The following is a 25,594-nucleotide window of genomic DNA, read 5'->3' as shown; positions in this document are numbered from 1 at the left end:
GGGGAATGTATACAGCAGAATCAGAGAGATTCAGGGACTAAATGCTTTTGACCATCACAATCTCTGGTGGGTGGGGCCTTTTAAAAACTCCAGGTTGACATATTAAATAGGTAAGAGTTCATTGACTGTGACTTTGCCCAGTGCTTAGAAATCTGCCTTTTAAATCTACCTTTATAGTTTAAATCTACCTTTTTTGGAGCACATATGTTTTCTTTCTTTCTTTTTTTAAAATTAATTAATTAATTTATTTATTTATTTATTTTTGGTTGCGTTCGGTCTTCTTTGCTGCGCGCGGGCTTTCTCTAGTAGCGGCGAGTGGGGGTTACTCTTCATTGCAGTGTGCAGGCTTCTCATTGCATTGGCTTCTCTTGTTGCAGAGCACGGGCTCTAGGTGTACAGGCTTCAGTAGTCGCAGAACGCGGGCTCAGTAGTTGTGGCTCGTGGGCTCTAGAGCGCAGGCTCAGTAGCTGTGGTGCACAGGCTTAGTTGCTCCGTGGCATGTGGGATCTTCCCGGACCCAGGGCTCGAACCCATGTCCCCTGCATTGGCAGGCGGGTTCTTAACCACTGCGCCACCAGGGAAGTCCCGGAGCACGTATGTTTTCATACCTCTTTGTATTCCATCCTCGACTCCCAACTGTCTTAATGCAATGAACGTGGAATAAAGGTGGCTGATTGGTCAGTTCATTGGGCAGAAAGGCTACAAGCACTGGTCAGTTTCATTTGGTATCAGAAGCGGCACAGGGCTCTTCCTTTCCCTTTTCTGCCCCTTCCCTCCCTTTTCCTTCCCCTGCCTTGCCCTCCTGGATAATCCAGCCCTAAACCAGTAAGTGGGACACAGAAGGTGGGCAGCTCACACTGCAGGGCGGGAGCAGAGAAGGGGGCACAGTGACTCCAAGTCAGAGACAAAGTAGGGAATAGAGGGTGTCCACAGGGATGGCAGCCCGGCATGGGTGTGGGAACCCAAAATAACCCACTCATAGGGGTGGCCTGTAACAGCAGCCAGAGCCTACCTAGGGTGTGGAGAACCCAAGTAGGGTAAGGGGAGGGGGCATCATGAGTGGAAAGGGATGGATCATGGATTGGGTACATAAAGGAGAGGTGATCAAGTAAGTCAATATATAAAGGATGGTGGAAGGCAGAATTCTCACTGTTGGAGAAGAGAGTCACTGATTCAGAGAGGGATAAAACCAGAATAAACCCCGTGGAGTCAGCGATTGAAACTGAATGTATCAGTGTAAATCCATGCTTTTCTTTTCTTTTTTTTTAACTTTTTATTTTATATTGGAGTATAGCTGACCAACAATGTTGTGAGGGCTTCCCTGGTGACGCAGTGGTTAAGAATCCATCTGCTAATGCAAGGGGAATGGGTTCGAGCCCTGGTCCGGGAAGATCCCACATGCCGCGGGGCAACTAAGCCTGTGCGCCACAACTACTGAGCCTGAGCTCTAGCGCCCGCAAGCCACAACTACTGAAGCCCGCACACCTAGACCCCGGGCTCTGCAACAAGAGAAGCCACCACAATGAGAAGCCCACACACGGCAATGAAGAGTAGCCCCCGCTCACCGCAACTATAGAAAGCCCACGCAGCAACGAAGACCCAAGGCAGCCAAAAATTAAAATTAATAATAATTAAGTAAATAAATTTATAAAAACAAAACAAAACAATGTTGTGATAGTTTCAGGTGCACAGCAAAGGGACTCAGCCATATATATAAAGTATCCATTCTCCCCCAAACACCCCTCCCATCCAGGCTGCCACATAACATTGAGCAGAGTTCCCTGTGCTATACAGTAGGTCCTTGTTTGTTATCCATTTTAAACATAGCAGTGTGTACATGTCAATCCCAAACTCCCTGACTATCCCCCCGCTCTGTAATGATAAGCTTGTTCTCTAAGTCTGTGAATCTGTTTCTGTTTTGTAAATAGGTTCATTTGTATCATTTCTTTTTAGAGTCTGCATATAAGGGTTATCATACGATATTTCTCTTTCTCTGTCTGACTTACTTCACTCAGTATGACAATCTCTAGGCCCATCCATGTTGCTGCAAATGGCATTATTTCATTCTTTTTAATGACTGAGTAATATTCCATTGTATATATGTACCACATCTTTTTTATCCATTCCTCTGTCGATGGACATAGGTTGCTTCCATGTCCTGGCTATCATAAATAGTGCTGCAATGAGCACTGGGGTGTATGTATCCTTTTGGGCCATGTTTTTCTCCAGATATATGCCTAGAAGTGGGATTGCAGGGTCATATTAAATCCATGCTTTTCTATGTAGAGAGATAATAGCAGGCTGGATGATATAGACAGATGATAGATAGATAGATAGATGATAGATAGACAGATGACAGAGAGAGAGATACAGATACAGATAGATAGGTATGTGTGTGTGTTTGTGTAGCTACAAAAACACATAACACCTATTGCTTTCCACTGATATAGTGTAGAAACAGTAACACCCTAATAGCAATAAGCATACCTTGTGCCCAGATCTTGGCTTATAAATATCATTTTCCACTGAAAGGAATTGGGCTCCTTAGAGAAATGGCTGATTCCAGGGCTGGGAAAGTACATGATGACGATGGACCGTCTTGGGCTAGAAAGCAAGGAAATGTAAACATTGAGGGGGATGTGTCCAAAGGACCCAGAAGCCAGCCTGAGGGGCTTCCACTGCCCAAATCAGAGACCATTTGAGCATCATAATAAATAAGGATAGTAAGAGCTGTTAAGCCATTCAAGAAAATAGGAAAACATGAGTACATACAGATATATGTAAATAAATTAACGGATGAATTGCAATTTGATGAGGAAACTTACATAGCTTCAAAGTAGTGCTGCTCAAAATATGCATTAATTATAGAGCAGAAGGGGTAACTTCAGAGTGGAGGAACCTGGCAGACAGCCCTTTCCTCATCAGAGAGCAGCGTCAGGGATGCGGTGACTTGATCGTGCGTCACCTGATGGGACGCAGTGAGAAGAACTCACCTCACCTGTGTGATATTCCTGCCAAGGAGGCAAACCTGAAGGAAATCCTGAAAAGAGTCAGACAAACCCAAACGGAGGAAGATTCTCCTCCTCGTCTGTAACTGGTTTGGAATCTTCGAAAGAGTCAACGTCATGAAAACCAAAGATAGACTGAAAATGTTCCAGACGAAGGAGACTACAGAGAGGTAACGTCTAAACACAACTCGAGGGCCGGGTCCTTCTGCTACAAGGACCTTGTTGGGACAGGTGGGGAACTGGGGGCTCTGAGGTTAGACGGCAGTGATGTGTCAGTATTAACTTCCTGACTTGGAGGTCATATTGTGGTCATGTAGAGATGTCGTCGTCTGTGGGAGACTCAGGGGGTGTGAAATATCAGGTTGACAACTTTGAGATGGGTCAGGAAAATGGTCTTTCAACAGACACTTCGGTAAGTTTGTGATTGTTTGTTTAGGGTGGGGGTCACAAGGGTACCTTTTGGCTTATATGGCTCTCCCCCTCTCTCACCTTAGTTTTCTTTGTCTTGTTTTTTTCTAAGGAGATAGCACTACACCGTGCCCGACGAGTGGCTCTGAAGCTGGAGCTCCTGAGTTTAAAATCCCAGGACCGTCCGTCCAGGACTGAGTGTAGACTAATCAGTGGCTTTGGGCAAATCAGACAGGCCCCTCCATTCCTTGCATTGCTTGGTCCACAAAGTTTGGGCTGAATTTCAGTGCTTCTGTGCCCCTCAGCTGAATGCCACTGTGCACACATTAGCTCGGGCTCAGCCGCTGTCTTAGGTCTGGTTCCCTAAAAGCAGGGCCTGAGAGCTCTGGCACAAATAGTTTACTGAGAGAGTGATCTCAGGGGAAGGGAATGAGGGGAGCTGGGTTGGCAAGGGGAAAAGCTGGGTGAAGATGTGGTCTCTGTGGAGACTGATTCCACAGGAAGCCTGAAAGAGATTTGTAATACAGAGTAGATCCCACTTGGAGGCACAGGCCAGCCTTTTGTACCCCATCATAGACTGGTCTTCTTATCCCCCAGGAGGCACAAGCTCCCAGGTGAAGTGGCTTCAATTTGGCCCCGGGAGATTCTCTAGAGAGCAGGGCAGCCTTTAATCAGTAGCAGCCAATACTCGCAGTAACTGGGGGAGGAACGTGCAGCTCAGGGTAAGGGATCTGGTAACTGCCTGGAGGTCCTGGCTGAATTTCATAAATACACCGTGTCTGTAAGGAGGGAATGAGCTCTCTTGATTCTTGTTGTTGTTTTTTTTTTCCCTTGGGATCTGTCTTTTCTCAGCCAACAATGGACTCAAGTTTGGAAACTTTTCAGAAACAATTTTTGCCCCAGGGTAGGAGGAGGAGAGTGGGAGGGACATCACCCCAGGGGGCTTTGAGGTCCTACAGAGGTGGGGCGAAGGGGGGCTGGAGGTCTTGCTCAGGACCCTGAGCTCACACAGCTGGACAGACACCTCCAGCCCCAGTTAGAATCCAGGAAATAATGTCCTGAACATTTATGACTCAGTGGCTCCACACATACCAGGTGGTAAAAAGAGTCATTTATACACAATAAGGAGGAAATAAATGAAGAGTTCACGTTCAGCAAACTCCCAACATTTTAATGATTTTTCACTACAACTTGAGCTCAGGTCTCCTCCTCTTGCTGACAGAAGATACATTCCATAATTTGTGATTACGCTATAATTCTTGTCCTTTTTAGCCACTAGTTGAACAGTTTATGAACTCATAAGAGTGAACATCTCTAGAGGGTCTGCTGAGGGTCAGGTATCTGATGGACAAGGTCACATGTTCTCTTCACTCCAAGCCACCAGGAGGCCAACTTGCAGATCCAGGACCCAAGCCCTTCAGGTCACAGACCAGGGTCTGGTCTGATCTGGGCTCCTTTAGGAGGGAAAGACATAATTATTAATGCTCATTTTATAGATTAGGCAACTGAGGCTGAGAGGGTTTAAATAACTCACCCAACCCCTGCATGTCAGTCACATTTTGTGGATCCCTACTAGCCAGCTGTCTACACAACAGAGAGCATAGGTGTCCCTGAAGTCCATAGAAAGCTAAGGGACCTCCTGGGGCAGGTTCCCATCCATACCCTTTCCTCCCCGCTTTCCCCCTCTATCCCTGGCAAATTCTTACAGATTCTTAACCATTTGGACGTTTTGATTTTGTGGTTACAAAAAGTCAAAATTTCAGAAATGTTACTGCATCACAGCCACTAGGACGCTATAAAAATTAAGGTAAAAAGCAAGTGTTGGTGAGAATGTGTAGAAATTGGACGGCTCATTCATTGCTGGTGGGGTTGTAAAGTGGTGCAACAATCATGGAAAATGTTTGGCCACTCCTCAGCAAGGTAAGCACAGAATTACCATATGACCCAGCAACTGCACTCCTGGGGAGATAACAGAGAATTGGAAACAGTTTCTCAAAACCAGTACCTGTATCTTCATGTTCGTTGCAGCAGTATCCACAAAAGCAAAAGGTTGGAAACAAGGAAAATCCATGGATGAATGGATAAACAAATGGTTGTATATGTTGTATACAATATGATGAAACAAACTTATTTTTAAGGCAAGACAAGAAAAAATTTTTCATACATTAAATTCCCTCTCTGCCGGGACTTCCCTGGTGGTCCAGTGGTTAAGACTTTGCCTTCCAATGCAGTGGGTGTGGGTTGGATCCCTGCTGGGGAGCTAAGATCCCACATGCCTCGTGGCTAAAAAACCAAAACAGAAAACAGAAGCAATATTGTTACAAATTCAATAAAGACTTTAAAAATGGTCCACATCAAAAGAAAAAAAAAAAATTCCCTCTCTGCCATTTGGGCCACGCTCCCGCTTTAGAGTGCATTGTGCATGTGCATTAACCAGACCTCCTTAGAAGACACAGGAATGCCTGCTTCATAGTCAAGAGCAATTTTCTCTGGTGCCAGCAAGATAACTCCTTAGAGATAACAATCCTTTTAATCTTGTAAGGGGTTGCAATGTGCAGATCTGGCTTGTGTAAACTGTCAGTATGTCATTTGATGTATAACCCTTTGACTCAAAAACTTACATAACTGTGCTTTGACCTCTAATGGTTGGAACGGTCCTCAAAGCTTTCTGAAAGATTGTCTCCCAGGTTATAATCCTCAGATAGGTGCGAATAAAATTTTCTACTTCTTTCTTAGATTGACTTTTTTTTTTTAAGGGAACTTTTAATTTTTATTTATTTATTTATTTGTTTATTTTTGGCTGCATTGGGTCTTCCTTGCTGCACTGGTGTTCTTTAGTTGCGGTGAGCGGGGGCTGCTCTTCCTTGCAGTGTGCAGGCTTCTCATTGCGGTGGCTTCTCTTGTTGCGGAGCATGGGCTCTAGGCGCGCAGGCTTCAGTAGTTGTGGCTCGCGGGCTCTACAGCTCAGGCTCAGTAGTTGTAGCGTATGGGCTTAGTTGCTCCATGGCATGTGGGATCTTCCGGACCAGGGCTCGAACCCGTGTGCCCTACATTGGCAGGCGGATTCTTAACCACTGCGCCACCAGGGAAGCCCTAGATTGACTGTTAATTAATTTTTTCATAAACAAATAGAATAGTATTCAGCCATCAAAGGAGTGAAGTACTGATGCATGGTGCAAGAGGGGTGAACCTTGAAAACGTGAATGAAAGAATCCAGACACAAAAGGCCACATATTACATGAATCCATTTATATGAAACATCTAGAATAAACAAACCATAAAGAGAGAATGTACATTGGTGGTTATCAGGGCCTGGGAAGAGGAGAGTGGAGAGTATGTGCTTAATGGGCACAAATTTTATTTTGGTGTAATGGAAATATTTTGGAACTAGATAGCGGTGTCGTAGCACAACATGGTGAATGTGCTAAAGGATACTAAATTGTTCACTTTAAAATGGTTAATTTTGTGCCATATGAGTTTTACCTCAGTTAAAATGTTCAAATCCCAGGAATGTACCCTAACAAGTACAAGACAGGTCACTATGGTGTCTGCAAAGCCCAGTAGCTCTTTCCAGAGGCCTTGCATGCTCTCCAGCCCCCTGTTGACCAGACCAGGGTGGGACATCGACCCTAGAAGCAGAGGATCCCTATCTTGGCCTGGGATCTGATCACTCCTTTATTAGCAGTAAGAGAGTTGGCTTGATTTAGACCCTGTCTTTTTCAACCAAGAAATGAGAAGCATACTCAACAATGATAATGATGGTAAGATGGGCCACTCTCACATCCTGAAATGCCCTCTCCCCTTCTCTCCTTCTGGCCAAACGCGTGAGGAGATGGGATCAAGACAAGTCTGAAGAAGCCACTCTTGGCCAGATGAAGAAGAGTCTTCAGATACTACCCTGAGGCACTTAGATTTTATCTTGGGGATGATGGGAGTGGTTGTAGGGATTTGAACCACAGAGGAAAGTTGCAAGCTCTGTGTTTTACCAGGCTCTGTCAGGTGGCTTAAGAAGGGAATTCCCTGGATGAGGCCAGCACACAGTCAAGCAAAACTTGTTAGGAAGTTACTGCAGCAATGAGGAGAGACCAATGCTTTTCCTTTCTTTTCCAACATACCCCAAGACCCTCGTTTTTTTCCTTCATCTTACACTTCCTGTTTCATTCATTCCCTTCCATATGGTTGTACGATATTTGCCTCTATTCTCTGATTCCTCTTTTACTCCTTTTCATCACTTTTTACTTTCTGCTCTCCTGGAAACCCAAATGATTCTGATTGTGACATGTCTGAACCATTTGCTACATCCTCTAACTGCTGACACCAAAAGTGCAGTGAATACCCAACTTAGTAATGGGTAGAAAGATGTGCATATCGTTTTTGTAGTCACAACCAGCTGTGCAGCATTTGGAACAAGAGTGGAAGCATGATGGGATGTGTGGAAGGAAATATTTATCCCATGGGAAGATGACATAACCTGCAAAGTTATTTCAGGAGGCCCCTTGAATCTAAGCAAACAAGCCATAGGCACAATTTTGAATCGCAAGATCTGCCTCTGTGATCTGTATTCATGGTTTAATTGCTTGGGCAGGACTTTTCTGAACCCTGAGCTTCTATTTTCACATCTGTCAAGTGGGAATTAAATAATCCCAATACTACTTATCTCACAGAGTTTTCATGACGATCAATTAAGAGAGACATGAAAGAACTTTATACGGTATACAGGGTGGTAGAGATGTTAGTGGCTAGTTTATCAGGAAAGAGACCCTCCAGGATGGAGTAGAAAGTGAGCAGCCCTGAGGATGTCCTCCTCCTCCTCCTCTTCCCTTTGCTGTGAAGTCTATGGATGTGCTTCTGCTCCGGGGCATGGGGGAGGGGCTTTCTCTATGGTGCAATGTGTGTGGGTCTGAAAAAATATTCTCCTACCTCACCCCAGCTCTCATCGATGGGCTTGCAAGGGGACGTCACCTTGTCTCTGGTTTGGGGCAGAGCACTGGTCACCACCCTCTTGGAAGATCCGGGTTTTAGTGATAGCCTCCCATTAAATTCTTGGGCAAGGCTGAGCCTGGTTTAATTTAAGACCTTGGGCTCTAAAGCTAGATAAATTTGAATCCCAACTCTGTGAGTAATTAGTGATGCATCCTTGAGTGGTCACTTCACCTTTCTGTGTCCCGGCTTGCTCATTTGTAAAAGAGAGATCATAACAACACCTACCTCATGGGCTTGTCGGGGGAATTGAATCACTTAATGAAGGCTGAGTACTTATAACAAGAATTGTTAGCTTTCCTTGCCTGAGGTTAGGTCTTGCTCTATGCGTGCGTGTGGTGTGGTGTGGTGTGTGTGTGTGTGTGTGTGTGTGTGTGTGGTGTGCCCCTCTCTGCAGCCCCAGTTGAGAAACCACTCTAGAACTTAGAGCTCAAGACCTCAATGGTTGGTTGTATTCTCCCAGGTCCATCCTATTTCGTCTTGGCTCTCCATCTTGCTCTCAAGAACCCTTGGTTCCTGCCTGGGCTGGGGGACTTGGGGACCCTCAATGACATATAAGAGAAGAAGAATAATGGAGGGAATGTTTAGAAAATCCTCCACAGTCACAGAGGCTGAGAGAGGCAGGCAGTGAAGGGACCACGTGGTTGAAATAAGGTCCTTTTAGATGAATTCTGGTCAATTTCCATCACGGACAGATGAGGAAACAGACCCAGGGATGCCCAAGGTCACACACTCCCAATGCATCAAGTCCTGCTTATTCTGTTGCCTTCATATCTTTCAAGGAGAACAGAGTTTAAGGAAAGAAAGAAAAAACTATATCAATGGTAAGGGAGCTTAAGTAAGGGGTTCTTCTACTTCATAATACATGTCCTGATATGTAACTCAATATTTATTTGAGAAGTTATTTGTTTATGTCTCTCTCCCCTTTAAGTGTAGGCTTCACGAGAGCAAAGATTTTGACTTTTTTATAATCAGGGCTTGGCGTGTGGCCTGAACACAGCAGGCATGCATCCCAAGCAACATACAGTGACACTGGGGTGAGGTGCCCACCTCCTCTAAGGCCAGGACAGAGTGTCCTGTCACTATCTCCCCACCCTTGATACTAGGAGACCCTGAAAAGTTGTCTACTCACCTCCCCAAGCCACCAAAACTTAGCTATCACCTGTTACCCTGAAATGGCATGCTCAAGTTTTGCCCTACTGAGAAGAATGAGGGCGTGGGAGAGCAGAGATATAACACAAACACATAATCTTGCTTTCATTGTTTGTACACTCCAGATTGTGACCTGTGAAATTTGAGTCTAACGCACAAATCACTCCAGAGCAACACTGCCTCCCCATACGGTGGGCAATTCTTTCAGCCAGTGGATATCAGGACAGGCTTCCCAGAAGAGGAGCCACCTGGGCAAACAATATAAAAGGACGGGAATAGCAGACTGACCGCGCCTCTTGCATCACTGAGTCTCTGACACCCTGTTCACCTATAAGTGAGCCTAACGCCTCCCTGAGTGTTATTTGATTTTCAACTCTGACTCATTGCTAAGGACTGAGAAGATAAGCCATTTAGAGTTGATGAAGACACTGTGTTTCTAAAACTTGTATAATTCGTTTACCCTGGCTGTACTATAACTACCTATTTGTCTCTGTCTTCAACCTGAATACTGTCTGGATTTTAGTCATATTTGTGCCCTAGGCATTGAGAAAAGAGATTTGAAAGTACATGCCGAGCCCATTAGTACACAAACGACTAGATGAGAGACATGGGGTGTGGGGTGATCTTCAGGCACACGTCTTCCTGCACAATCTTAGTATATACATCGCTTCCCGTTAGGTCTTCCTGGCTGTGAATGAAGGGGCACAAAGATCATGGCTTCTATTATCTCCCCTTGCAGAGCAAGGCCATTTGCATTGGTTAGGACGTGGTACAGGCTACATTTTATTCCCAGGAAATGATTAGCCTATCGCCATTGGGATAGATTCCAACCAGTTGGACTGGCCCTGAGGTGAATAGGGCAGGTGACGGTCATATAAGGCTTAGTGAGAAAATCATCATAGCCAACTATGTGTTTTGGAGGAAGATGAAATCATATAGTTTCTATAAAAGGTTTTGTTCCCAAGAAGAATAAGAAAGGCTGTGAGTTTAGTTGAGTGAATTAAGTTGTCAGTAGTTATCAGATGACACCCCAATCATCCCACGTGGGATGTATTTTATGTTCCTCTCAGTTGGGAACATAGACAGGTTAATCCTACACACAAGACCCTTAGTGTCCTCTTGACCTGCACCTGTCTTTATTCCTGGTGAGGTGAGATAGAGTCCTTGGTTCTGGAGTCCCGTGGGGGAGCTCCTGGGCAGGGGTGGCCATGGAGATAGGAGCCAGATTGTAACCAAGTTGCTGCTGCAGCCTCGGGTCTCACTATTTCCCATAGTGACCCTTATCACGAAAGAGCAAACATTGAATACTGACATTTCAGTGCAGAAGACTTGCCAATCTATCTTCATGTTAGCTTACATATGACAGGTTGTGATCAATAGCTGTTGGGAAGCCACCTGCAGTCACTGAGCCTCAGTTTCTACATCTGTAAACTGGGGGTTGTATCACGACCCTACTTAACAGCGCCCAGAGAAGGTACTGAAAGAGGGCAGAAATGTATCAGAATTTCTGGGACTTTCTATCCTACTTTTCCTCAGGATAATCTTCCAGTTTCCCAGGTATGTCCTTTGTCAGTATTCAAGCTTGCATCCACTTCCCTCCTTCACTACCTCTCTGTAGGGTTCCATTTTTTTTTTCAGAGATTCCAGAGGTATGTCACATACTAAGCATGGTTGTGTGTCTCACTCCCTCCACTTGGAAGCTGCTCTCAAGGAAGGAGACTGTATGGCTTCTAGCCCCCAGCCCAGCACAATACCTGCACCAGACATTCACCCACTTGACCTTGAATCAATGCACGAATGAATAGATGTATTCATGCATTTTACTTACCAGTGGCAGCTATGAATTTTAACAAGTGTCTCCTGGAGAAAGTCTGAACCCAAACTTGACAAGCTATGATGGTAGAAATTTCATGTTGCATGACATGTTCCCAAGGAAACAAAAGAGGGCAGGTGACATAGTTGGGACTTACTGCATTTGACCAATGAGACCTCCACCCTCTCAGGCTGTTGTCCAGGAGCCCTGGGGACTTTCAAGTCAGAGGGAGGGAAAGAGTTGGTGAAAGGTGGGTATCACTTTCTGCAGAAGGACTTGAAGTGAGAAAGGATAAAGAGAGAAGGAAGTGCACAAGCACAGCTTCAATGTCTTGTGTTTCTGTTGAGTTTAAGAATCTTTGAGATTTTGTTTTTTACATAATTCATGGTTTCCCAGGCCAAGCAATCCCAGGACCTGGGTCAGAGTAATGGCAGCGAGGCCATGTAATTTCCAGACCCTCAATCCTCAGGTTTCTCTCATAAGGAATGGGGTGCGGGCTCACAGATGACACTGACCTCTAATATAAGCCTCCTCCTTGCCAGGTCCTCATACCTATTATAAATTCCCTACTTGTCAAAAAGCAGGAAGCCATCTGTTCTGAGCCCACTTTGCCCCATAGAAAAACCTCACACCATCTTTTTGGAGTCTTATGTACTGTGTGTGCCACATCACTGGTGGATAAAGAGGTGGGGCCCACTTGGCTATCAGGCTGCTTTCTCCTCTTTACACCCACTGATCTTGCACTTGCAGCCTCTCCAGAGACAGGGGGCCATTCTTTGGTCTAGAATCTGTCTAACTTGCTGTTTACTGCAGGACCCTCTGAGGGCAGGGCAGGAATCAGCCTGAATCAATACTCCTTAGTGCGCCATCACCATCCCCTCCATGTCCTGTCTCTCCCTCAGGAGCCCTCTTGTCAACAGAATCCTGATGGATCACCCTGAACGTGCAGGGATGGTGGCCGAGGCACAGCCAGGCTCTCTTGTTGTATTAATAATCCAGGAGGATGGTGTGGTCACCAAAGAGCCACTTGAAAAGGACATAGAGTGGCCCAGTGATCTTACCTCCACCAGCTCAAGTCCACCAAACTTTCTCATTCCCACTTGGCAGAGAGCACTGTCTTGGTTCCAGGGACATGATGGTGACGAATACCCAGACTGTGTGCAAGCTCTCAATCTGGTGGGGGAACTAGGCAAGGAATCCAACAATGGTGATGGACATATTAGAATTATGTGCAGAGGACAGAAGTTTGCCAGATGAAGAAGAGGTTATATCTGTTCAAGGAAGTTGGTTAGGAAAGTCTCTAAAACAGTGGGTTCTGTCTGAGCTGGGATTTGAAGGATGAACAGGAGACTTATAGAGGAAACAAGGACATTTCTAGGCAGAGGAAACTGCATGGGTAAAGATCTGTAGACCTAGCTTGTTGGAAGAATTTCAGGTATTTTAAAGTGTGGGCAGTTATGGAGACAGCGGTAGTTTAGAGGAGATATGGTCAGTGGCTTTATGTGAGTTTCTGTAATGGTTGGGCTTACTGATAACACTGAGTTGTTATTGAATTGTCACAGATATAAACTCAAGGGAGGTCAAACTGAACTGTCTGTGATGCTTTGCCAACCATCAAGGCAGAGAGGGCTCATGCAGGTGGAGCACAGGTGGCCCTTCTATTGGCTGCATCTCCAGCTCCACCCCCTTCCCAGAACATAAACCTTCCAGCCTCACTGACTCTCCACTGGCCAGGAAGGGAAACTCCACACTCAAAGGCCTGCAAAGAATAGCACACACAGCTGAAAGGAAACTCAGAGGAGGGAAACTCAGAGGAAAGTGGCCATGGACCTAATCCCAAGCTTTTCCACGGAAACCTGGGTTCTCCTGGCTACCATCCTGGTGCTTCTCTATATGTGAGTAACTGTCCAGGCTTGTCTCTTCTGTAATCTTGGACTTGGGGTGCTAATCAGGTCTCCCTTTCCTTGTCTGTGTTGAAGATCCAAGTTAATGGAACGGAAGTTGCTAAAGTTTTGGGTACTACCAAAAAAAAACTTTTCCCCTTTCTACCTAGAATGAGAATCTCCAAATCATGGAAGAGTCAAGTAACTAATAAACATGATTAATTCTCTGGAAGATTCCTGCCTCAACTTCTCAGGAACACTCAAATTGGAAACATTTATCAAGTATTCATTCTAGGATTGGGACTGTGAAGACTTCAGCTGCTTTTATCTAATCATCATTACTTTTTGTGAGTCTCACAGTGCAGGTGGGAAAGGAGGTGATGAGTGAGTGTAATATCACTTTTGGAATCACTGTTATTATTTATCACCTACATGTTACCTCCCTAGGTTGACTGTCCAATTCTGAGTCAGTGACTGGCCAGCTCCAGCACTTACTACACAATCCCTGTGACCTAGTTTTCTTTTTCACTTTATAGATATGGAACTTATTCACATGGATTTTTTAAGAAGCTGGGGATTCCCGGGCCAACACCTCTGCCTTATTTTGGAAATATTCTGTCCTACCGAAAGGTGCGTGATGTTTGAGCTCCAGCTTTGCTTCTTATGGTTGCAAATCTCAGCTGAGTTCCATAATAAAAATTCCCCTTCTCAAGAGGAAGGTCTGAAGTTTCACGCTTTCCAGAAACAACACTATAGGCTCCACTCAGCACATGGCCAAGTTTACCCCATGGTTCCATTGTCAGCTGTTAGGAGCCTCAGGTTTTGCCACCTCAGACAGCCCAGCTCTCTAGCTGATTCAGCACAGGACTTGATGTTCCATCTTGTGAGTATTGTGAAAAGGATTTTCTTTCTGCCAGATGCAGATTCCCAGGAAGGTACAATCCCCCTTAGGAGAAAAGCATGAAGGGGGTGCCCAGTCATGACTCATTAAGCTGTGTACACTACAGTCAGAATTTCCTTTTGCTAGCATGTGCTGTGGGTACCCTTTTAAAAAAATTCCTCCTGGATTGATTGGAAACTTCACTTTCTGAGGCAACCCTAGTATTCACCATTGAGTAATTTGCACATACTTGAATTCCCTCAAGAACTGCTAACCCCAGCAGTTATTTCCATGCTCTAATCCACCACTTGTACCAGTGACTATTTTGGAGATTTGAGAGATGGAACAAGAACTTTCTGTTTTACTTCTGTGTCTTCAAAGGAGGCACCTCATGGATGAGTTTGAGCAGAGAGAGAGTATAATGGAGACTAGATAGTGGTTGTCTTCGACTTCAGATATTTAACTACTAAATGAACTGTGGGTTAAAAAACAAAAAAGCAAGGCAGAATTACTTATGCAAAATCACTAGAAAGGACATGATTTGGCAAAATTATTAAAATTTTAATTTAGGGCTTCCCTGGTGGCGCAGTGGTTGAGAATCTGCCTGCCAATGCAGGGGACAAGGGTTCAAGCCCTGGTCTGGGAAGATCCCACATGCCACGGAGCAGCTGGGCCCGTGAGCCACAACTACTGAGCCTGCGCGTCTGGAGCCTGTGCTCCGCAACAAGAGAGGCCGCGATAGTGAGAGGCCCGCGCACCGCGATGAAGAGTGGCCCCCGCTTGCCGCAACTAGAGAAAGCCCTCACACAGAAACGAAGACCCAACACAGCCATAAATAAATAAAAATTAAAAAAAAAAATTTAATTTAACCAAACAGAATGTACTAGGTGACAGGTGGACCGTGAATTCTGGCCGAGCCTTGATATTAATCCAGCTCTGATGCCTTGCCCAGGGCCTGGCCCCTGAACTGAAGGTCGTGAGCTACGTCCATGTGTCCAGGGGGCAGAGCCTCGTGTGCAGGCTGCTCTCTGGCTCAGATTTCCTTTCCTGTAGACATAAGGCTTGTTTCTCAGATCCTGATTCTCCCACCTGAGGTCTTCATTGTCTCATTACTGCCTATGAGCTTCCTGAACTTTTTTCTCTCTGAAAAAGCAATAATTTATTTTCCATCTTGCCCAGATGAACTCCTTAGTAGATGCACTCCAAGACCCACATTTCTGGGACTTTCTTTTTCATAGTTAAACCATCAAATATCACAGCAGAAACTTAGCTACAGGAAGGTGTTTGTTGTTGTTGTTTGTTTGTTTTTAAGTTACAGAAGTGAAAACTCAGGGCAAGTGTTTTAATTGCACTGTCCTTTGTCCTCTGTGTAGTTGTGGCATCTCCCCATCTTTCCATGCTGAGCTGGAAAACTAGAAGGCGATCTACTTTGTCATTCATTCATTCACTCACTCACCACTTTCTCACTCACCACACGCCCTAGATGTTTTTAAACCTGCTAGACCCAAAGAGGTTACTGGTGCCTTAAATTCCTTATTCTGCTAGAATTCTAGGGGGGGTCATGAGATAAATGAAAAGGCTGCTTAACTAGGAGATGAAAGTGTGTGTAGGAAACTCTTACCCTCAGCTTCAGCTTTCTCACTTGTTCCTGGAGGATTAACTCAGAGGGTTATGAGATTTTAGAGACAACACGTGCTCAAGCAAAACCCCTCAGAAAGACAAGGAGTAATTAGTATTCATTGACAAGGGTAAGTGTTTAGTATCTACAATACTCAAAGAAAATTCGAGTGATTTTTTTAAAATTAATTAATTAATTAATTAATTTTTGGCTGTGTTGGGTCTTCGTTTCTGTGCGAGGGCTTTCTCTAGTTGTGGCAAGCGGGGGCCACTCTTCATCGCGGTGCGCGGGCCTCTCACTATCGCGGCCTCTCTTGTTGCGGAGCACAGGCTCCAGACGCGCAGGCTCAGTAATTGTGGCTCACGGGCCTAGCCGCTCCGCGGCATGTGGGATCTTCCCAGACCAGGGCTTGAACCCGTGTCCCCTGCATTAGCAGGCAGATTCTCAACCACTGCGCCACCAAGGAAGCCCTCGAGTGGTTTTAAATTCTCCATTTCAAATATCTCCTCTATTTTGTCTTCTTTCCCCTAAGATGTCTCTGAATAAGAGTTTCCTTGCATTTGCCAGTGGGAAATAGTAAGCCTGATATCATGCGATTCAAGTCATTTTTGTCCCAATCAGAGGTAAAGTTCAATACATTTAAACTAATAATCCAAATTTTTTTCTCTTGCAGGGTATTTGGAATTTTGACAATAAATGTTTTAAAAAGTATGGAAAAATGTGGGGGTGAGTATTCTGGAAACTTCCATTGGATAGACTTGTTATGATGTGGCGTCCCCCTGTGGTGTGGAGGACAATCTCAGTCGGGAGCTTCTTGAGATGAAGCCATATATCGTAAAGCTTTGGAGGCTTGTTCTACCAGGGATCCCAGATGTCACCAGGTATCCGGGTCCACAGTCTGAGTCAGGCCTGGAGAGTCACAGGTCATCACTTTGCTCCAGACTTTGAGGCCCAGGGACTCCTAGCATCACTTTATGCCCAGTATCTTGCTCTTCCCCCCTTCGCCATTTTTTCCTTCCTTGGGGCACCTTTAATTGCATAAAATGCATCATTCCAGAACATTCTAATATCTGCTCACAAAAGTATGTTTTTATCATCTCCCACATGATTCAGTTTTAATTAAAAGCCAAAATTCCTTTACCTAAATTTTGGATTTAATATGTCCTTTTCAAAGAAGGACTCAGGGGTATAGGTAACAAGAAAAGGAAACCATTTCTGCTCAGCTTTTAAAAAATTTCTCTGCACTTATGTAGTTTAGTTTTTTTTTTTTAAGTCAAGACTTTTCAGTAGAAGTGTATAGTGGTATTGCTTTAACTACTCTATTCCTCTGACTTTGAAGAGATGTGGAATATTTCTAACCCAGAGTGTTTCTGGTGGGCTGAAGGACTTGATGATTTTGTAGAGTGGCCCCAGCTGATTGCAGTGGCTGGTCCCTTTTGCAGCTGCTGGAGGTTTGGTGAGAGCAACAGGAGAGGTATAATGTGGTGACTATTTGCCAAAAGCAAGTGGGAGAAAGTTCTTCCTCTCCATACCTCTTCATCTTCTCTCATCAAGTTCTCAGAAACCATAGGGCTCTGCTGAGTTGCCATGGCCCCAAAAGGCAACGTGACTGCGTGGAAAAACACATAGCACTGGATTGCCACTGGACCAGCTCCAAATGCCCCTCCAACATTTAGTACTTTTGAGCTCTGGATGGAGTCACTCTTTCATAGTAGATCCCAGTTCTCTTTTTAGAAAATGTTTCTCATGCTAGGTGTAAATAAGAACCACCTGGGAGGGCTTGTTAAAAATGAAGCCTTGGGCCCCACCCGCCAGCAACACTGAACCTGGAGGATCTGGGATGGGGCCCAAGAATCTGAATTTTAACTCAGAGTGTAAGAAATACTAAGGCTGGAGTGACATCATGAGTATAAAATGTTACCCCAAGCCACTATCCCTTCTCCACCCAGGTGTTTTTGAAAAAACATGATGGGAAGAAGGGAAATCATCCAAGAAATATAGTCAATCAGATGAAAAAGCAGATTAAGTGCCTCCTCAATCCCTTCCGTCACTGCTTCAACACTAAATGCACTTGACACTCACTTAAACCCCCTCAGTTTTAGTTCTCATCCATTTTTATATGTGATCACAAAACCATTTGAAATTCCTGTGTGAAGTCAGAGGAATAATAGGTAACATGTAGAAAACCTTCCATTGTGTTCTAGCCACTGCAAATGATTGATGGAGGAAACAAAATGCCAGAAGACAGTGTGATTAACTTAGAGTCAGCCTCAAGCCAGTGGCCCATTCCCATGAACGGGCGTCCTGACGGTCAGATCAGGACAAATTGGGATGTATCGCATCTGAGGAGTCAGCTTTGTGTGGTACATGTGTCAAAAGTGGGCCTGCCTAGCTGCTGATGGATGTCACCTACATGGGGCCCTAGGCCCACTTGGGACCCATGTCGAAGAATAAATATAAATAGTGAAAAGAAAATATTTTAAAAATGAATTTATACATGTTCCTCTGAATTACTTTATTCTCTCAGTCCTTTTGTTTCAGATCCTTGATGCTACCAAGGATATCTCCTTGTTATTTAAAATATGATTTCCTTTAAAGAAGTATAAAGTAAGCATATTTTTAAAAATAGAGCAAAGATACCTTTCATAATCCTACTTTCACTTGTTGAGCATTCTTAATCTTCTTCCACTTGCAGACACATTGTACATATTTATGATCAGTGTGTCTACAAGTTTCAGCTATTACATCATTGCATTTTTCATGCTTTTGATATATCTTCAAAAATGACAGAGTGGGTGGACTCGCCGTAATTAATTATTTTTTTGTTTCCAGTTAATTAACTTGCCTTCAATTATTTACTAAGCTAACTTATGTTTTGATATGAAATATTTTAAAGCCCTAAGAATTATGAAGTTGGTATAGGAAATACCCATACACACACCACCTAGACCTAACCCATGTTTTAATGTTATTTCTAACCATGGTCTCTAGGAGTAGGGATTATGTAACATCTAGTTGAGAATCTGGACTTCTAGTTGTGGCTCCAGCTGCAGACACTGGCTCATTAAGTTTAATCAGCTCTGTTTTCCCTACACAGGTTTTTTGATGGTCAACAGCCTGTGTTGGCTATCACAGATCCAGACATGATCAAAACAGTGCTAGTGAAAGAATGTTATTCTGTCTTCACAAATCGGCGGGTAGGCATGCATTTTAAATTTTTAATTAATTAATTATTAAATTTTCATTTTGAAATAATTATAAATTCACAGCATGTTCTCAAAAGAAAAAAATACAGGGAGATCCCATGTTATGTACCCTCGTCATGTTTCTCCCAATGATAATATCTTGAAAAATTATAGTACAGTATCAAAGCAGGAAATTGACATTGATTCTATCCACAGAGCTTATTCAGTTTTAATCAGTTTTTTGTGCACTCATTTTTGTGCGTGTGTTGCTGTATGAAAATTTATCATGTATTTAGGTTTGTGTAACTACCTCCATCAATATACAGAACTGTTCCATCACCATAAGGCTCCCTCCTACTATTCTTTTATAGTCATGGTGAGTAGCTTGTCTTTTCCTCTTATCAGGGTCTTTAGCAGAGCAAACTTTTTTTTTAAATTTTGATGAGGCCAATTTTGTCAATTTTTTCTTTTATGGGTTGTACCTTTGATGTCAAGTCTGAAACCTCTACCTAGTCCTAGGTTCCAAAGTTATTCTCCCTTATTCCTCTAAATAGTATATAGTATTATGTTTTACATTTAAGTCTATGATCCATTTTGTGTTGATTTTTGTATAACATGTGACGCTTAGGTCACAGTTCTTTTGGTTTTTGTGTTTTTGGGGTTTTTTTGCCTGTAAATGTCTACGTTTTTCCTCCACCATTTGTGGAAAGACTCCTTCCTTCATTGAATAGCTTTTGCACCACTGTCAAAAATCATTAGGGCCTATTTCTCTGGGTCTATTTCTTACTCTCTGTTCAGTTCATTGATCTATGTATCTATCCCTCCCCCAGTACCACACAATCTTGATGACTGTAGTTGCACAGTAAGTCTTAGCAAGTAGAATATTCCTCCCACTTAATTTTTTTCAGAATTGTTTTAGCTATTTTAGGTCTTTTGCCTTTCCCTACAAATTTAGGATAAGCTAATCTATGTTTGCAAAATACTTGCTGAGGTTTTGATAAGAATTGAATTAACCCTTACATCAACTTGGGGAAAATCTATATTTTTACTAGGTCACATCTTTGAATCTATGAACATAGTATTGTTTCTCAATTTATTTAGGCTTTCTTTGATCCTTTCACAGCAGTTTGTAGTATTCAGCATAGAGATTTCATACATGTTTTGTTCTATTTACACCTAAATTATTTCATTTTCTTTAGAGTGATTGTAAACGGTACTGTGTTTTTAATGTGTTGTCACATATTCATTGTTTATATAGAAATGGGGTTGAGTTTTGTGTGTTGATCTTATATGCTACAAACTCGCTCAGGTCATTTATTAGTTCTAGAGGTTTCCTTATTATTTCCTTGAGAATTTCTATATTGACAATTATGTCAGCTGAAAATAGGAACACATTTTTCTTTTCCAATCGGTATGCCTTTCATTTATTTTTCTTGTCTTGCTGCACTAGCTAGAACTTACTGCACTAGTTCAAACTTCTTATAATGTAGGAAAAGAATGGTGCATTGTTCCTGATCTTAAGGGGAAGCATACAGTCTTTCACCTCCTAAAATTATTTATTTATTTTGGACAAAAGAATTGTATATACTCAAGGTGTACTCAACATGATACTTTGATATATGTATATGTTGTGAAATGATTACCACAAACTAATTAACACATACATCCCCCCTCATGGTTACCTTTTGTGTGTGAGTCATATGAACGTTTGAGATCTACTCTTTCAGTAAATTTCAAGTGTGCATTACAGTATTATTAACTAGAGTCACCATACTGTAAATTAGGTCTTCATTTATTCACCTGATAACTGAAAATTTGTACCCTTTGATCAATATCTTCTCCCCCTCCCCCTGCCCCATCTCCCACTAGCCCCTGATAAGCACCATTCTTCTCTATGTTACTCTCAGTTTGAATGTTTTTGGTTTTTTTAGATTCCAGATATAAGTGAGATCATGTGATATTTATCCTTCTGTGTCTGGCTTAATTCACTTAGCGTGTTGTCCTCAAGGTTCATCCATGTTGTAGCAAATGGCAGGATTTTCTTTTTTAAAGCTGAATGACATTCCATTATATATATAATTATTCACGCACACACACTCATTTCTTTATCCATTCATCTGTTCATCTACATTTAAAGTGATTGTAGGTTGGACTTACTGTTGCCATTTTCTTAATCCAGGTGTTTCATAGATTCTTTGTTTCTTCTTTTTCTCTTCTTGTCTCCTTTGTTATTTCATGATTTTTTTTATAGTGGTATCTTTGATTCCTTCTTCTTTATCTCTTTATCAACTATAGGTTTTACTTAGTTGTTAGTGAAGCTTACAGAAAACATCTTATATATACATATAACAGCCTATTTCTTCTCATTCAAAAGCTCAATGTTTTTACTCTCCTTCCCCTACTTATTTTATGTTTTTGATGTCATAGTTTACAGTTGATCCTTGAACAGTGTTGGGGTTAGGGGCGCTAACCTTCCCTGTAGTCAATTTGCATATAACTTATAGTCCGTCCTCTGTTATGTGGTTCCTTTGTATTTGAGGTTCCTCCGTCCCTGGTTTCATATCCACAGATTCAACCAATCATGGATCATGTAGTACTGTAGTATTTACTACTGAAAAAAATGCACCTGTAAGTGGACCTGCATAGTTCAAGCCTGAATTGATTAAGGGTGAATTGTACATCCTTTTTTTTTTTTATAAATTTATTTATTTATTTATATTTATTTTCGGCTGTGTTGAGTCTTCGTTTCTGTACATCTTTTTATATTGTGTATCTATTAACAAATTATTTAAGCTATACTTTTAAAAAACTCTTTTGTCTTTTAACATTTACCCTAGAGTCATAAGTGATTTGCACACCACCATTACAATATTACTCTATTCTGAATTTGACTGTATATTTACATTTACTAATGAGTTTTATTATTTCATATGATTTCATGTTACTAGTTAGTGTTCTGTCTTTTCAGCTTGAAGACCTTCCTTGTAAGGCTGTTCTAGTAGTGGCAAATTCTTTCTGCTTTTGTTTGTCTAAAAATGTCCTTATTTCTCCCTCATTTCTGAAGGATCCCTTTTTTGGGAAAAGTATCCTTGGTTGGTTATTTTTTCATTAAATGTTTTATATATTTTAGCAATGAACTCATTTAGGCCTGGGATATTTTATGGAGAGATTTTAAGTTAGTAATTCAATTTATTTACTTGATCTTTGCAAAGTACTGACTTTTTTTTTTTTTTACTATAGTTTTTCTGTTTTGTTTTGTTTTGTTTTTGGCATATGCCCTTTATCAAGTAGAGGGAGTTTCCCTCTCCTCCTAGTTTATGAGTTTTCATCATGAATGGGTGTTGGAAATATCCATTTTAAAACAAAATTTTATTTTGGAAGAATATGGAAATTTCCAAGCAGGTTGGTTTGATAGGCCAGTCCCAAGTTGAGAAATAGAATTACCTTTTTTCCTTCTTATCCTGGGCAAAAAATGTAGGGGAAAATTTTTTTGTGTAATTGCATTATTTCTTCAGACTAGTAAATAGATTCCTAATCTTTCAAGTGCTAAGCACTGTTTTTAGAAACAATCACCATAGCAAGACATCCCTTTTTCCACTTGCTCAGGCTTTAGACATATGTAAAGACAGAACTTGTCTGAGTCAACATACACTTTGCCAAGGCTATCTGGCTATCACCAATACCCTTGTACTTTGCACAGCCCAGGAGGATGAACTAGGTCTTATGCCTGTCTATTCCTCTGGAAGAACAGTTTTCCTGCTATGTGGGTCATTTTGTTTAAAAGGAGATTGGCATATAAAGTCTGGAAATGATGTCAGGTGGCTGCATGTCTCCTTGACCCTCACAGGAAGCTATGCATTTGGGAAAAATATTTATTGAGCATCTAGCATAGGGCCTGCTTCCAAGTAGACAGTCACTAAAGATTTGTTGAATAATTGGTGCACATTTAACACAATTTCCAAAAATGTCGAGACTTTCAAAACTTATGTAGGGTAAAATGTGTTTTTTTCAACTCTAGACGTTTGGTCCAGTGGGAGTTATGAAAAATGCCATCTCGCTGGCTGAGGATCAACAATGGAAGAAAATACGAACATTGCTGTGTCCAACCTTCACCAGTGGAAAGCTCAAGGAGGTAAGAAAAGAAGAGGACTTTCAATTAGAAACTGAAAGAATAAGGTAGAAAATAAAATCACAGTCCTTTTCCAGGGAGGAGGCTACTAAATTCGAGCTTCCTAAAATAGCCTTTTATCTTCACCTCCTAGAAGAGACCTTATGAGATTCCTTATCAAATGTCACTGCTCCATTCACGGGAAAGCCAGGTCCTTCTAGGACTTGAGTCTCCACATTTAACTTCGAGTGGTGTTTATTTTGTGTCTAGATGTTCCCCATCGTTAGCACGTATGGAGATGTGTTGGTGAGGAACCTGAAGAAGGAAGCAGAGAAAGGCAAGCCCATCACCGTGAAAGAGTAAGTAGGGGTGAAGCTGCTGGTATCTGAGCTCCACTGAGACCCTCCAGCTGCCTCCCAGGGAGCCAGATTCCCACTGCTGGGTTACTGTAGTGACCAGACAGAAGTAGGTATGTGGTGGTACCACTCCCAAAGGCCCATCCCAGAATGAGTGGTGGCTCGCCAAATAAAGCAGGACAGCCAGGAGAGAAGGAAGAAACGTGACTGCACCAATTTTGAGTGTGGATGGCATGGAATGGTGGCAGGGAAGGGACTTGGTGCATACTGGTAGGCGGTGGGTGACGTACAATCATCACAATACGGAACTCGGAACAACTTAGATCTCTTCACAATCTGGCTGAGGACACCTGCAAATACTGAATGTTAAATCTTGCCGCCGCCCCCTCCGTCAGTCCAAAAAGGCAGAAGGCCTTGTACAGGCTATGGGTCGGATGACCGTAGAATTGATCGTCTAAACTGGGATTTTTTCACTATGCAGGAACAACAAGTAGACTGGGACTGCCCTGGAAAACCTGGGGACATAGGATCACTTAGCTGTTCAATCCCCTAAGTCAACTTTAGAGTGATTTATTTTTAACGAGAAACATTTTTACTCTTTACCTTTTACAGAAATGAGTCTGCCCTCTGGGCAACCACAGACCACTGGAGTTGAGGAAGTGTGGGTCTTTCAGGATCCTTAGCAGGGGTGTAAGACAGTGAGGGATGATGTTCCTGGCAACTCAGAACAGGGTGCTGCTCTTCTGTAATTCACTGAAGAGGGATCAGCTCTGAGCACAGGTTCTGTGTTGAGGCAAGATCCAGATCAACGTCCCCTTTCTGGACTCCCCCAGGATGAGTTAATTTTACACCCTCGGTTCTGCTCAGACACAGTCCTTATACACCTATTATGGCCTGTAGTCAAAACACACTGCTGTACTTTGTCTGATTACGGGTGTCTATCCCTCTATGACTGAGCTCCTTGAGTTTGTGGGGGGATGTCTAACTTGCCTTAGTGTCCCCATCCCTCCTGGCACAGGGCCAGCTGCATCACTGGCACCTCAGACACACCGCAGGAGTGAGTGATAGTAGCATAGACTCTTCCATGGTCCAACAGGTGGTTCTGAAAGAGTGTGGCTCTTTACCTGTCTTGTCTGGGCATCTGATTTTACGTGGACCTCTTGTTGCATGTGTTGGGCAAGGATGGTGAAGAGGTGCTGATCTGAACTGTCCATGTCTTTCTCTCTCTACTCAGCTTCTTTGGGGCCTACAGCATGGATGTGATTACTAGCACAGCATTTGGAGTGAAGATTGATTCCCTCAGCAACCCACACGATCCCTTTGTGAAACATACTAAGAAGCTCTTAAGATTTGATTTCCTTGATCCACTCCTTATCCTTTCAGGTACGTGGACTACTATATTTCTTCTTCTTTATTTCCTTCCTTCCTTCCTTCCATCTCTTTCTTCCTTTTATAGATATCTATATTGAGATATAATTTATATACCATGTAATTCACCCATTTAAAATGTACAATTCAATAATATTTAGAACCTAAGTGTCTGTTGACATATGGATGAAGAAAATGTGGTATGTATATGTATGTGCGTGTGGGTGTGTGTGTGTGCGTGCAGTGGAGTTCTATTAAGCCATCAAAAGGAAGGAAATCCTGCCATTTGCATAATGTGGATATACCTTGAAGGTATTATGATAAGTGAAATAAGTCAGACAGAGAAAGACAAATACTTAAATGCTGAATCAAAAAGAAGAAAATCAAACTCATAGAAGAACTATTTCATATTTTTGATTACCAGAAGTGGGGTTAGGTGGTGGGGGAATTGAACGAAGGTGGTCAAAAGCTACAAACTTTGAGTTATAACATAAATAAATACTGGTGGTATAATGTGCAATGTGACTACAGTTAAAACTGCTGTATGATATATTTGGATGTTGCTAGGACATAGAGCTTTGCTTATTGCACCTTTGTGGTATAAGTTTTGAAATCAGGAAGTATGAATCCTGCAACTTATTTCCTTTTTTTTTTCCCCCAATATTCGTTTGGCTCTTCTGGGCCCCTTGAAATTCCATATGAATTTTAAATTCAGCTTGTAAATTTCTACAAGGAAGCCAGCTAGGATTCTGATAGGGGATGTGTTAAATCTGTAGATTTGCTATCTTGACAATGTTAAGTATCCTGATACATGAACATGGGATGTTTTTCATTT

The 25,594-nt window shown here is 42.6% G+C and overlaps 1 protein-coding gene across 1 annotated transcript in view; it reads left to right on the top strand.

Moving 5' to 3' along the window:
• Nucleotides 1-61: 61 nt before the first annotated feature.
• The window catches only part of LOC309645762 (cytochrome P450 3A29-like), a 45,839-nt gene continuing 20,306 nt past the window's right edge, over nucleotides 62-25,594 (top strand). The window contains exons 1-7 of the mRNA XM_082431320.1: nucleotides 62-13,256; nucleotides 13,781-13,874; nucleotides 16,416-16,468; nucleotides 18,840-18,939; nucleotides 22,946-23,059; nucleotides 23,306-23,394; nucleotides 24,626-24,774. Coding sequence (XP_082287446.1) covers nucleotides 13,186-13,256; nucleotides 13,781-13,874; nucleotides 16,416-16,468; nucleotides 18,840-18,939; nucleotides 22,946-23,059; nucleotides 23,306-23,394; nucleotides 24,626-24,774 — 670 coding nt within the window. The 5' untranslated portion in view covers nucleotides 62-13,185. The remainder of the gene's footprint in view (nucleotides 13,257-13,780; nucleotides 13,875-16,415; nucleotides 16,469-18,839; nucleotides 18,940-22,945; nucleotides 23,060-23,305; nucleotides 23,395-24,625; nucleotides 24,775-25,594) is intronic.

This window comes from Balaenoptera physalus (genome assembly GCF_965194825.1).
Source record: "Balaenoptera physalus genome assembly, chromosome: 16".
In the NCBI taxonomy this organism is placed as follows: Eukaryota; Metazoa; Chordata; class Mammalia; order Artiodactyla; family Balaenopteridae; genus Balaenoptera; species Balaenoptera physalus.
The sequence above is the reverse complement of the archived record's forward strand: the minus strand, read 5'-3'. Positions and strand labels throughout refer to the sequence as shown.